The sequence below is a fragment of the Hylobates moloch genome, unplaced genomic scaffold (assembly GCF_009828535.3).
Source record: "Hylobates moloch isolate HMO894 unplaced genomic scaffold, HMol_V3 SCAFFOLD_19, whole genome shotgun sequence".
Classification (NCBI taxonomy): domain Eukaryota; kingdom Metazoa; phylum Chordata; class Mammalia; order Primates; family Hylobatidae; genus Hylobates; species Hylobates moloch.
The window spans coordinates 46,973,526-46,987,306 of record NW_026652294.1 but is presented as its reverse complement, the minus strand read 5'-3'; the positions used below and the strand labels follow the sequence as shown (position 1 = coordinate 46,987,306).

At 42.8% G+C, this 13,781-nt stretch overlaps 1 protein-coding gene across 1 annotated transcript in view; it reads left to right on the top strand.

Annotated features, from left to right (window-relative positions):
- PIGL (phosphatidylinositol glycan anchor biosynthesis class L) overlaps window positions 1–13,781 on the top strand; it is a 106,901-nt gene that overhangs the window by 14,934 nt on the left and 78,186 nt on the right. Inside the window, exon 2 of the mRNA XM_032137852.2 lies at window positions 3,450–3,549. Within this exon, the coding sequence (XP_031993743.1) occupies window positions 3,450–3,549 (100 nt within the window). The remainder of the gene's footprint in view (window positions 1–3,449; window positions 3,550–13,781) is intronic.

The following is a 13,781-nucleotide window of genomic DNA, read 5'->3' as shown; positions in this document are numbered from 1 at the left end:
TAGTAGAGACGGGGTTTCACCATGGTCTCGATCTCCTGACCTCGTGATCCGCCCGCCTTGGCCTCCCAAAGTGCTGGGATTACAAGCGTGAGCCACCGCGCCCGGCCCACTTTTTTTTTTTTTAAGATGGAGTCTCACTCTGTTACCAGGCTGGAGTGCAGTTGTGCAATCTCAGCTCACTTCAACTTCTACTTCCTGGGTTCAAGTGTTTCTCCTGCCTCAGCCTCCCAAGTAATTACAGGCTGGGATTACAGGCCTGAGCCACCGCGCCTAGCCTCATAATCACATTTAATACAAAATAAAGTCACGTTGTAAAGACTCAAATTTGTACATCACAATGTATAAAGGCAAAAATTTTATTTTTAAAGAATAAAATTAAAGAAATTAAAGAATTTCTCCAAATTCATATAGTTAGTAAAAGGCCAGATAGTGTTGGGACCATGATGCCTTCATGCCCAGTCCACTTGTTCTAACAAATTAAAACTTCCTGGGTTGGAGTGAGAGAGGAGCTTTTTTCCTTTATGTGTTTTTTTTGTTTGTTTTTGTTTTTGTTTTTCTTTTCTTTTTTTTTTGTTTTTTTTGGGTAGAGAGAGGTCTTGCTATATTCCCCAGCCTCGTCTTGAATTCCTGGCCTCAAACAATGTTCCTGTCTTCCAAAGTGCTGGGAGCTGGGATTACAGGCATGAGCCACCACACCCAGCTTCTTACTGATTTATTTTCTTTTTTTTTTTTTTTTTTTGAGACACAGGGCCTCACACTGTCACCCAGGCTGTAGTGCAGTGGTGTGGTCATGGTTCACTATAGCCTCGAACTCCCAGGCTCAAGCGTTCCTCCCACCTCAGCCTCCTGAGTCACCATGGGCGTGAGCCACCATGCCCAGCTAATTTTTAAAATTTTTCTTTTGTGAAGACAGGGTCTCACTATGTTGACCAGGCTGGTTTTGAACTCCTGGCCTCAAGTGATCCTCTTGCCACAGCCTTCCAAAGTGTTGGGAATACAGACATGAGCCACTATGTCCAGCTTTGATTTTTTTTTTAACCATATAAATCTATTACCTATTTAGAATAAATTAATTTTAAATTTTTTAAGTAAAATAAAATGTTTACCTTTATAAATTATGATGTATAAATTTGAGTCTTTACAAAATGTCTTTACTTTGTATTAAATGTGATTGTGATTGCTAGTTATGACTGAGAAGTATGTTATGGGAAGACTACTAAGCATGCAATTGTGCATGAGCTTATACACAAACACACATAACGTAGTTCTACATCTAGAAATTACATTAATTTTATTATTTTCTGTTTCCTAGAATAATGGTCTCAAAACTCTTTGGTCACATTTTCCTATCGGTAAAAAATCTTGAGTTTTTTATTTATTTACAATATATCATAAGTACATGGACTAATATGTACATTAAAAACATTAACAAAAACTTACATTTATAAAAAACAAGGTAAACAAATTAGGGGGAGACGGCCGAGCACTGTGGCTCACTCCTGTAATCCCTTCACTTTGGGAGGCCGAGGTGGATCACCTGAGGTCAGGAGTTCAAGACCAGCCTGGCCAACATAATGAAATCCCGTCTCTACTAAAAATACAAAAATTAGCCAGGCGTGGTGGCAGGCACCTGTAAACCCAGCTACTCAGGAGGCTGAGGCAAGAGAATCGCTTGCACCCGAGAGGCAGAGGTTGCAGTGAACTGAGATCATACCACTGCACTCCAGCCTGGGCAACAAGAGCAAAACTCTGTCTCAAAAAGGAAAGAAAGAAAAGAAAATTAGGGGGAGACATCCTAATGCTTTTCCTCCACCACCCCAAAAGATTATTTTGTGCATCCCAGGGTGCACCCATCTTACTTGGACATTGTTCTAGAATGTATCAGTTACAAGCTGCTAAAGGATCGCAGACATGTGTTCTGTTGAAGTGCCTACATGTTCACCAAACTTATTGAAAATAGTTAAAATGGTCCTTGACTTCAGCTTCCAGAACTGTTGTAAGTTCCTTAGTTCAAACACAAAGCAATAAAACTGACCCCAATAAAACACAGCCTCAATTCTAAGCAGTTTCTGATAACCATAATCATAGATGAATGTGCACAGCCTTTGAACTTAGCAATTGCAGCACTAATGTACATGAGACTATTTATCACCAAAAATCAAGTAATCTAGGGAGAAAAAATGGGAGAGGGTATGTGTAGAGATTTGAGGGAAATCCAAAATACACACAAAATAGTTTATGACTTAAAAAAAAAAAAAAACGCAAAAAAAGGTATGATGAGGACAATACAAAACTAAACCTGTAAACTAAACCTGTTTGCTGGGTGCAGTGGCTCACACTTTTAGTCCCAGCACTTTGGGAGGCTGAGGCGGATGGATCACAAGGTCAGGAGTTCAAGACCAGCCTGTCCAACATGGTGAAATCCCATCTCAAATAAAAATACAAAAATTAGCCGGGCGTGGTGGCGGGTGCCTGTAATCCTAACTACTGAGCTAAGGCAGGAGAATCACTTGAACTCTGGAGGCAGAGGTTGCAGTGAGCCAAGATTGCGCTGCTGTACTCCAGCCAGGGTGACACAGCAAGACTCTTAAAAAAAAAAAAAAATAGCCATTATCTCCACTTAACTGGTGAAGAAACTGTGGCTCAAGAAAGTTAAGTAACTTGCACAAATCAGACCTGCAATTATTTATTGGAGAGTTGAATTAACAGGTGCATTAGCTGGACAGTTGCTCAAAATGAGTCCAACTTAAGTGATACCAAAATGTCACTGTATTATTACTTGTAAGGATACAGAGGAGTTTTATTTACCAGAACTATTTTTAGGGAATATAGTATATGTTTTGGGAAAATAAAGAATATATAAGTTGTTTGGGGTGCCAATGGGATCAAGATCCCCTTGGGGTATGCTGGATAGCTGGCTGTGAAACTCTTCAAAAGAGGAAGCTTTCCTAAATGGTATCTGCACATTTTCCTGTAATACTCAGGAGTAGCAGCCTGTATTTTCTTTTTCTATACCAACAAGAATGAGCTTGGAAAGCTTCATCCTTAAATCAATGTTAAACAGTTATTTGAGGACTGTCAATGAAGAGGGGGCCCCAGTTGTTCTGAGTGGTCATACATGGTTTGATCCTAAATCTGCTTAACTTCAAAGTTAGTACCCTTGGCTGTGTACCATGCTGCCTCTAGCATGTGACTGAAATGCAGACAGACAGATAGGTATATAGATACGAAGATGGGAAAGAATTGTGAATCGTGGTTCTAAAGATTGCGCTACTGGTAGTCTTCTCACAGGAGTATCTTGGTGTTGTGTTTTCTTAAACTTTGTATCATAATCACACATTTTCAGGCAGCTTAAATCCTTTAAGGAACAAAAACAGGATAAGAATGAGTGAATAGATAGGTCTCCACTGTTAAAAAAAAATCTACCACTGTATATTTGTTATCCTCAGGAAATTACTACAATCAAGGAGAGACTCGTAAGAAAGAACTTTTGCAGAGCTGTGATGTTTTGGGGATTCCACTCTCCAGTATAATGATTATTGACAACAGGTAATATATCTTTTAACAATGTAGAAATTTATTGGCAATAAATATGCAGTGATATACTCAAAAGACACACAAAAAACTAATGTGAGTGGCTGAGAACATCTTGTATGAAAAGTCTAGGGCTCGGTGCCATGGTTCACGCCTGTAATCCCAGCACTTTGGGAGGCCGAGATGGGCGGATCCCTTGAGGTCAGGAGTTTGAGACCAGCCTGGCCAACACGGTAAAACCGCATCTCTACTAAAAATACAAAAATTAGCTGGGCATGGTGGCCCAGCTACTAAAGAGGCTGAGGCAGGAGAATCACTTGAACCCAGGAGTCGGAGGTTGCAGTGAGCTGAGATCAAGCCATTGCACTCCAGCCTGGGTGACAGGGAGACTTCATCTAAAAAAAGAAAAGAAAAGAAAAGGAGGAAGGGAAGGGGGGGAGGGGAAGGGAGGGAGAAGGGAGGGGAGGGGAAAGGAGGGGAAGGGAGGGGAGGGGAAGGGAGGGAAGGGAAGGGAAGGGAAAAGTCAAGTTTACATAAAATAACTTCACAGCGGGGCACAGTGGCTCCCTTCCCCCTGTAAGTGGGGGGAAGGGAGGGGAAGAGAGGGGAGGGGAGGGAAGGGGAGGGAAGGGAAGGGGAGGGAAGAGAGGGGAAGAGAGGGGAAGAGAGGGAAGGGAGGGGAAGAGAGGGGAGGGGAGGGAAGGGAAGGGGAGGGAAGGGAAGGGAAGGGAAAAATCAAGTCTACAGGGAAGGGAAGGGAAAAATCAAGTCTACGTAAAATAACTTCACGGCGGGGCACAGTGGCTTATGCCGTAATCCCGGCACTTTGGGAGGCTGAGGTGGGCAGATCACCTCAGGTCAGGAGTTCAAGACCAACCTGGCCAAACGTGGTAAAACCCCGCATCTACTAAAAATACAAAAATTAGCTGGGCGTATTGGCACACGCCTGTAATCTCAGCTACTTGGGAAGCTGAGGCAGGAGAATCGCTTGAACCTGGGAGGCAGAGGTTGCAGTGAGCCAAGATCACACCATTGCACTTCAGCCTGGGCGACAGAGCAAGACTCCATCTCAAAAATAATAATAATAATAATAATAACTTCACATTTGTTTTTAAATGACAGCGTGATTGAAATAAATTTTTTAGCTTCTGTTCGGATTTTTTTTCCTGACATGGCTAATTCTCTTTACATCTATAGCTTTAAAAAGTTTTATTATAAATTTCAAAAACATACAAAAGTATAAAGAACAGTATCATAAACCCCCATTTGCGTATTACCTAAACCCACTGATTATCGAGACTTTACAGTGCTTGTTTCTTCACCTATCCCTAACTTAACATCTTTTGTGTATATGAAACATTTTAAAGAAAACTCCAGCCATCAGGTTTTTTACCCCTAGGTACTTAGGTCTGCATCTCTTAAGAAGATGGGACACTTTTCATCTAGCTACAGACAGCTATTATCATTACATCTAACAATATTAACTATAACAGTAATTCTTTGGTGTCCACCAACACCCAGTCCATATCAGAATTTCTTCAGGTAGCTCAAAAATTTCCTTTTACAATTAGTTTACTCAAATCAGGATCTCGACAAGGACCACACATTATAGTTGGTTGATATTCTGCATTTAATTACCCTTTTCTCCAAATCAGTGCATTTGTTGAAGAAACTGAATTATGTTGTCATACAGAATGTCCTACATTCTGGATTTATCTGTTTCCTGTATGTCTACGTTCTTTTTTTTTTTTTTTGAGACAAAGTCTCACTCTGTCCCGCCCAGCCTGGAGTGCAGTGGTGCCATCTCGGCTCACTGCAACCTCCGCCTCCTAGATTCAAGTGATTCTCCCCCGTCAATCTCCCAAGTAGTTGGGATTACAGGCATCTACCACCACACCTGGCTAATTTTTTGTATTTTTAGTAGAGATGGGGTTTCACCATATTGGCCAAGCTGGTCTTGAACTCCCGACCTCAGGTGATCCACCTGCCTCGGCCTCCCAAAGTGCTGTGATTATAGCCATGAGCCACCATGTCCGGTCTTTTTTTTTTTTTTTTTTGCACATGGCAAATCAGATATTTGGGTCTAACTTTTTGGGGGGGCAAGAATATTTCATAGGCTGTACTATGTACTTTGCATCATATCAGGAGACACGTACTATCTGATAGACCTATAGTGAATCTACAATTGATCAGCGAGTTCAGATGGCAATGACTCCCTTTATTTTAAAGACCCCCATCAACCTTTCATATGTTCTCATGCCTATTGCCTGAATCATTAATTACTTAGAAGTTGCAAAATGCTTAGTTTCCAATAGTCTCACATATTCTATGTGTACTAGCTATAATTCTTTTGTAAAATAGAATCTTCACTATTACTTAAGGCTACTTAGTTACCCTGCTATGTATAATAATTTGAAACAAAAAAACAGGATAGGTGCTTAATTTTTTCCCTTTAATTGACATTTTTCAGAATAAAGAGTTGATATCTGTACACCTACAGTCGTGATCTATTGTTTCTTGAATGGGAGGACACTTAACTTTCATTAGGAAATTACGCGTTTTTGTGTATTCGGTGTTTCAGGTTCAGTCATATGTTCTTTAATACTAAATTGTCTTATGTTTGGCCAGAGAGTCTCTTCATGTTGGCTTATATGTCCTTTTCATATGACCTCTTTGTCTTTTATTATTTCCTTCCTTTCTTTCAAGTACAATGAGACTTTCCAGTACTATCTTGTATACTTTCCTGCTCCAATTCTGAAATCAGCCATTTCTCCAAAGAGCCTTTGTTTGTCTTAGCAGGGAATGGTATTTAGAGTCCATAACCAGCATAGTAGGAGTGTTCATTGCTATAGTGTTATTTATTTATTTTTTTAGACAGAGTCTTGCTCTGTTGCCCAGCTGGAGTGCAGTGGTGCGATCTTGGCTCACTGTAGCCTCTGCCTCCCTGGGTCCAGCGAGTCTCCTGCCTCAGCTTCCTGGGTAGCTGGGATTACAGGCATCCACCACCACGCCCGGCTAATTGTTGTATTTTTAGTAGAGACGGGATTTCACCATGTTGGTCAGGCTGGTCTCGAACTCCTGACCTCAGGTGACCCGCCTGCCTCAGCCTCCCAAAGTGTTGGGATTACAGGCATGAGCCACCACGCCTGGCCGCTATAGTGTCATTATTTCTCATTGTTACTTGACCTTTATAGTGGACAGAGCTCGGATATATGTTTTTTGTGTGCTTTTGGATTTTTTAGAGACAGGATCTCACTATTACCCAGGGTGGAGTGAACTGGCATGATCACACTTCACTGTAGCCTTGAATTCCTGGGTTCAGGCAATCCTCCTGTGTCAGCCTCCCAAGTAGCTGGGACTGCAGGCACTCACCACCACACCTGGCCTTTTTTATTTTTATTTTTTTTTGAGATGGAGTCTTGCTGTGTCGCCCAGGCTGGAGTGCAGTGGTGCCATCTCAGGTCACTGCAACCTCCGCCACCTGAGCTAAAGTGATTCTCCTGCCTCAGCCTACTGAGTAGCTGGGATTACAGGCACACGCCACTACACCTGGCTAATTTTTGTATCTTTAGTAGAGAAGGGGTTTTGCCATGTTGGCCAGGCTGGTCTTGAACTTTTGACCTCAAGTGATCCGCCCTCCTCAGCCTCCCAAAGTGCTGGGATTACAGGCGTGAGCCACTGCACCTGGCCTATTTTTTTTTTAAAGGAAAAAAAATCAGAAATATATACAGATGATTACAATTCAAAGTTAATATTTCAGGGGTTTTGTTTAACATCATTGATATTTACAATGGAATCTCTGGTGGGGTGCGGTGGCTCCTATCTGTAATCCAAGCACTTTGGGAGGCCGAGGTGGACAGATCGCTTGAGCCTAGGAGTTTGAGACCAGCCTGGGCAACGTGGTGAAACCCCATCTCTACTAAAAATACAAAAATTAGCTGGGCGTGGTGGCGTGCCCGAAATCCCAGCTACTTGGGTGACTGAGGTGAGAGGATCACCTGAACCCAGAAGGTAGAGGCTGCAGTGAGCCAAGATCATGCCCACTGAACTCCAGCCTGGATAACAGAGTGAGATCCTGTCTCAAAAGCAAAAAAAAAAAAAAAATTCAATCTCTTTTCTGTCACACTGAAAGTCCTTTCCAAGAACATGAACATAATTACTTATTTTCTTCTTTAATCTTTTCAAGAATCTCAGGGCTGGGCGCATTGGCTCACGCCTGTAATCCCAGCACTTGGGGAGGCCGAGGCAGGTGGATCATAAGGTCAGGAGTTTGAGATCAGCCTGGCCAACATGGTGAAACTCCGTCTCTGCTAAAAATACAAAAATTGGCTGGGTGTGGAGGCTCGCGCCTGTAATCCCAGATACTCAGGAGGCTGAGGCAGGAGAATTGCTTGAACCCAGGAGGCGGAGGTTGCAGTGAGCCGAGATCGCGCCATTGTACTCCAGCCTGGGCAACAGGATAAGACTCTGTCTCAAAAAAAAAAAAAAAAAAAGAATTTAATAAAACATGAAAGAAGGGGCTGGTATTATGGTATTATGTATACTCAGAACAGTAAATACTCAAAACTAATACTAAATACAATATGACTGATTATGATGCCTGCAATTTACTTTAAGATAATTCAGAAAAAAATAAATACCTATATAGCTTAACCCCAAATGACAAAATATTAACAATTTAAACCTTAGTGGAAGGTACTGGAGTGTTTCTTTTTTTTTTTTTTTTTTTGAAACGGGGTCTTGCTCTGTCACCCAGGCTGCAGTGCAGTGGCGTGATCTCAGCTCATTGCAACCTCTGCCTCCTGTGTTCAAGCCATTCTCCTGCCTCAGCCTCCCGAGTAGCTGGGATTACAGGCGCCCACCACCATGCCCAGCTAACTTTTGTATTTTTAGTAAGACAGGGTTGCCAGGCGCCGTGGCTCACACCTGTAATCCTAGCACTTTGGGAGGCCGAGGTGGGAGGATCACGAAGTCAGGAGTTCGAGACCATCCTGACCAAAATGGTGAAACCCCCCCTCTCTACTAAAAATAAAAAAATTAGCCGGGCGTGGTGGTATGTGCCTGTAATCCCAGCTACTCACAAGGCTGAGGCAGGAGAACTGCTTGAACACAGGAGGTGGAGGTTGCAGTGAGCCAAGATCACACCACTGCACTCCAGCCTGGTGCGACAGAGTGAGACTCTGTCTCAAAAAAAAAAAAAAAAAAAAAAGATGGGGTTTCGCCATGTTGGCCAGGTTGATCTTGAACTCCTGACCTCAGATGATCCATCCGCCTTGGCCTCCCAAAGTGCTGGGATTACAGGCCTGAGCCACCTCGCCCGACCTGAAAATTTAGCTAGGTGTGGTGGCACGCACCCTATAGTCCCGGATACTCAGGAGGCTGAGGTAGGAGGATTGCTTGAGGCCAGAAGTTCAAAGCCGGCCTAGGCAACATGGCAGAACCCTGTCTCTAAAAATTAAAATGAAAAATAAAAATGAATTTTGGGCCAGGCGGGGTGGCTCACGCCTGTAATCCCAGCACTTTGAGAGGCCGAGGCAGGCGGATCAGGAGGTCAAGGGTTCAAGACTAGCCCGGCCAACATGGTGAAACCCCATCTCTACTAAAGATACAAAAAATTAGCCAGGCATGGTGGCATACGCCTGTAATCCCAGCTACGCAGGAGGCTAAGGCAGGAGAATCGCTTGAACCAAGGAGGCGGAGGTTGCAGTGAGCTGAAATCGCACCACTGTACTCCAGCCTGGGTGACAGAGTGAGACTCCGTCTCAAAAAAAAAGAAAAAGAAAAAGAAAAGGCAGTAAAGTTTAGGTGAGCTGTGAACAAATTAGCTTTGGCAGAACATATATCTCTTTCTGTTGAACCTTCATGATATCATACAGAAATGTAAACTGTGAATTGTGGAGACAGTTGATGAGTTTTGTGCTTCAGAATGATTACTCTAATGAAAGTATGGATTGAAGAGATCAAGATTGTAGATGAGTCTATTGTCTTTGTCCCAGTGGAGGGAGGATATCTCAAATTAGGGTAGCAGCAACTGAGATGGAGATAATGGGATGAATTCAACTCTTTTTTTTTTTTTTTTTAGAGACAAGGTGTCACACTGACACCCAGGCTATTAGGCAGTGGTGCAATCTTAGCTCACTGAAGCCTTGAACTCCTGAGTAGCTGGGACTACAGGTGTGGGCCACCATACCTGGCTTATTTTTTAACTTTTCGTAGAGATGGGTTCTCCCTGAGTTATGCAGTGATATGATTTTGATCTGTGTCCCCACCAAATCTCATGTGGAATTGTAATCCTAACATTGGAGGTGGGGCCTTGGATCAGTAGGAGGTGATTGGATCATGGAGGCAGATTTCTCATGAATAGTTTAGCACTATCCTCCTTGGTACTGTCCTTGTCAGTGAGTTCTGGCAAGATCTGCTTGTTTAAAAGTATGTAGTAGTTCCTTCCTCTTTCTCTTGCTCCTGCCTCTGCCATGTAGGATGCTTGCTCCCGCTTTGCCTTCTGCCATTGGAAGCTTCCTGAGGCCTCCTCAAAAGCGGAAACTGCCATGCTTCCTTTATAGCCTGCAGAACCATGAGCCAATTAAACCTCTTTTCCTTATAAATTACCCAGTCTCAGGTATTTCTTTATAGCAATGTGAGAATGAACTAATGAACCCAGGCTGGTCTGGAACTCCTAGGCTCAAGCAATCCTCCCACCTCAGCCCCTCAAAGTGCTGAGATTATGGATGTGAGCCACCATGCCCAGCCCCAAGATTTTGTTTTGTTTTGTTTTTTTCATTTTATTTGAGTCAGTTTTGCTCTGTCACCCAGGATGAATGCAGTGGCACAATCACAGCTCACTGCAGCCTAACTCCCGGGTGCAAGGGATCCTTCCACCTCAGCCTCCCAAGTAACTGGGACCACAGGCATGCACCACCTTGCCAGCTACCTTTTTTTTCGGTAGAGATGGAGTCTTGCTAGCTTGCCCAAGCAGGTCTTGAACTCCTGGACTCAAGCAGTCTCCCACTTTGGCCTCCCAAAATGCTGGGATTAGAGACAGGAGCCAGTGCACCTGGCCTCCAGTCTTATTTAAGAGGTAGAAATAGGCCGGGTGCGGTGGCTCACGCCTCTAATCCCAGCACTTTGGGAGGTCGAGGGGGTGGGAGCAGATAACCTGAGGTCGGGAGTTCGAGACCAGCCTGACCAACATGGAGAAACCCGGTCTCTACTAAAAATACAAAATTAGCCGGGTGTGGTGGCGCATCCCTGTAATCCCAGCTACTTGGGAGGCTGAGGCAGGAGAATGGCTTGAACCCAGGAGGGCAGAGGTTGCAGTGAGCCGAAATCACACCATTGCACTTCAGCCTGGGCAACAAGAACGAAACTCCCTCTCAAAAAAAAAAGAAATAGCAGGAATTCAAGGAACAAAAGAAATTTGGGATAATGGAAACCCACCTAGCTATCTAGGTGGATAAAGATTAGTGAGGGTAGTTTGCAAAGGAGGAGAATTGGGTATGAAGAGATAATAAATTAGGCATCTTTAGCATATGGGAGGATGAAAGTCTTTGGGGTGGGCTGGGTGCAGTGGCTCAGGCCTGTAATCCCAGCACTTTGGAAAGCTGAGGCGGGCGGATCACCTGAGGTTGGGAGTTTGAGACCAGCCTGACCAACATGGAGAAACCCCGTCTCTACTAAAAATACAAAGTTAGCCATGTGTGGTGGTGCATGCTTATAATCCCAGCTACTCGGGAGGCTGAGGCAGGAGAATCACTTGAACCTGGGAGGAGGAGGTTGCAGTGAGCTGAGATCACACCATTGCACTCCAGACTGGGCATTAAGAGTGAAACTCTGTCTCAAAAAAAATAAACGAGAAAGTCTTTGGGGTGAATGAAACTGCCCATGGATTAACTGGAGTGATAAGAATTGGGGATCAGTCAGAGGAAAATAAAACCACAAACTATAATGAGGAGAATTGGAAGCATTGAGATGTAAGGTGGGAATACTTGAGAAAATTATAAGGAAAATGAGAATTATCTGCCCAGTATTAAACAAAATTAGCATCAAATGGTATAAGAAATTTGGTACGCTGCTTTTTTTCACTAGAGAGTATTTTTAGCATTTTTCTATGTCATTAAATAATCATTAAAAGTCTTTAATGATTGTAAAGATTTAATCGTGAAGATGTACCATAACATTTAACATTCTCCTACTATTGAATATTTAAATCTTTCTAATATTTAAGCACTTATAATTTTTTTAGCAAATCTTTGAAGTTCTGACTCTTTCCATAAATGAATTTCTAGATATTGAATTACTGGGTCAGAGTATAGGACTTTTTCTTTGGGGTTTTTTTTTTGTTTGCTTTTGGAGACGAGATCTCTGCCATCAGGCTAAAGTGCAATGACATGATCGTGTCTCACTGCAAACTCTAACTTCTGGGCTCAAGCAATTTTCCCACTTCAGCCTCCTAAGTAGCTAGGACTACAGGTGTGCACCACCATGCCCAGCTAATTTTAAAAATTATTTTAGAGACAGAGTCTTGCCATGTCACCCAGGCTGGTCTCCAACCCTTGGGCTCAAGTGATCTGCCTCAGCTTCCCAAAGTGCTGATATTACAGCATGAGCCACCATTCCCCGTCTATATAGGACTTTTTATAGTTTTCTTCATCTAGGTACTAAACAATTCTTGCTAAAGTTATTTTGATTCTTTTTTATTATTATTGCTGTGAATAAGATTTTTTGGTTAAGAATTTACTGCTAATATGTAGCTTTATTGATTTTTCAATGTATTTATTTTATATTCATCACTTTGAAACTTCTGTAAAAAGCCTACCAGTTTTAACTTGTTTCCCTAAAGTTTTTTAGGTAAATCATCTGCAAATAATGCTAATACAATCTTTCATGTTTTCAACATATGCCTCTTATTTCTGATCCCTTTTTTTTTTTTTTTTTTGAGACAGAGTCTCGCTCTGTAACACAACCTCTGCCTCCTGGGTTCAAGTGATTCTTCTGTCTAAGCCTCCTGAGTAGTTGAGATTACAGGCATACACCACCATGCCCAGCTAATTTTTTGTTTTTTTAGTAAAGATGGGGTTTCACCATGTTGGTCAGGCTGGTCTTGAACTCCGGACCACAAATGATCCACCTCCCAAAGTGCTGGGATTACAGGCATGAGCCACTGAGCTCAGCCCTGATCCATTTCTTATTTCTTTAAGTGGATTTCCTTAATCTATGTTAAACAAAAAAGGGAAAGCAGGCAACTTTATCTGTATTTATGATTTGATTGACAACATATCCAGTGTTTAACCATTAACTGTGTTGTTACTGGTGTGTGTTTGTTTGTTTGTTTTTTATGAGACGGAGTCTTGCTCTGTTACCCAGGCTGGAATGCCGTGCTGCAATCTTGGCTCACAGCAACCTCTACCTCTCGGGTTCAAGCGATTCTCCTGCCTCAGCCTCCCAAGTAGCTAGGATCACAGGCATGTGCCACCACACCCAGCTAATTTTTATATTTTTAGTAGAGATAGGGTTTCACCATGTTGGCCAGGCTGGTCTCGAACTGCTGACCTCAGGGGATCCACCTGCCTCGGCCTCCCAAAGTGTTGGGATTACAGGCAAGAGCCACCGTGCCCAGCCTGCTGGTTATTCTTTATAATATTAGGCGTTGGTGGGAATTGATGTTCACTGTATTTGATTTGGGGAGGGGATCCCATTCATTTCAGTATGCTACAAAGAGATGAAGGAAAAAGTTTAGATTTATTCTTGATCTTACTTGCTTCAGGGTAAACTACTGGGGTCACCACGGGGGAATTTCTTCTGTTTATGCCAGTGGATTTATAGAGCCAGACTGCCCAGACTGAAACCCAAGTTTAAAGTTTTTAATTGCATAACCTAGGCAAGTTACTGAATTCTGTTCCTAAATTTCTTCCTCCGTAAACCTCGAAAGATACATGGTTTTGAGTTAATTTGTAAAAGGAATCATGGGTTCCTTCGTTTTCAAAGATGATATCCCACCCTCTTACTCTGTGAGTGTTGTGATTTGTTTTTTCATATTAACATTGTAACCACCCAAGGGGTTCACCTTGCCCACTGCCTAGACAGAGCCAATTTATCCAGATGGGGAGCTGCAATAGTGAAAGAGTAATTCACGCAGAGCTGCGGGATACCAGAGTTTTACTGTTACTGAAATCTGTCTCCCTGAGCATTCAAGCAGCAGAGTTTTTAAGGATAACATGGTGGGGGGGTGGGGGGCGAAGCCAGTGAGC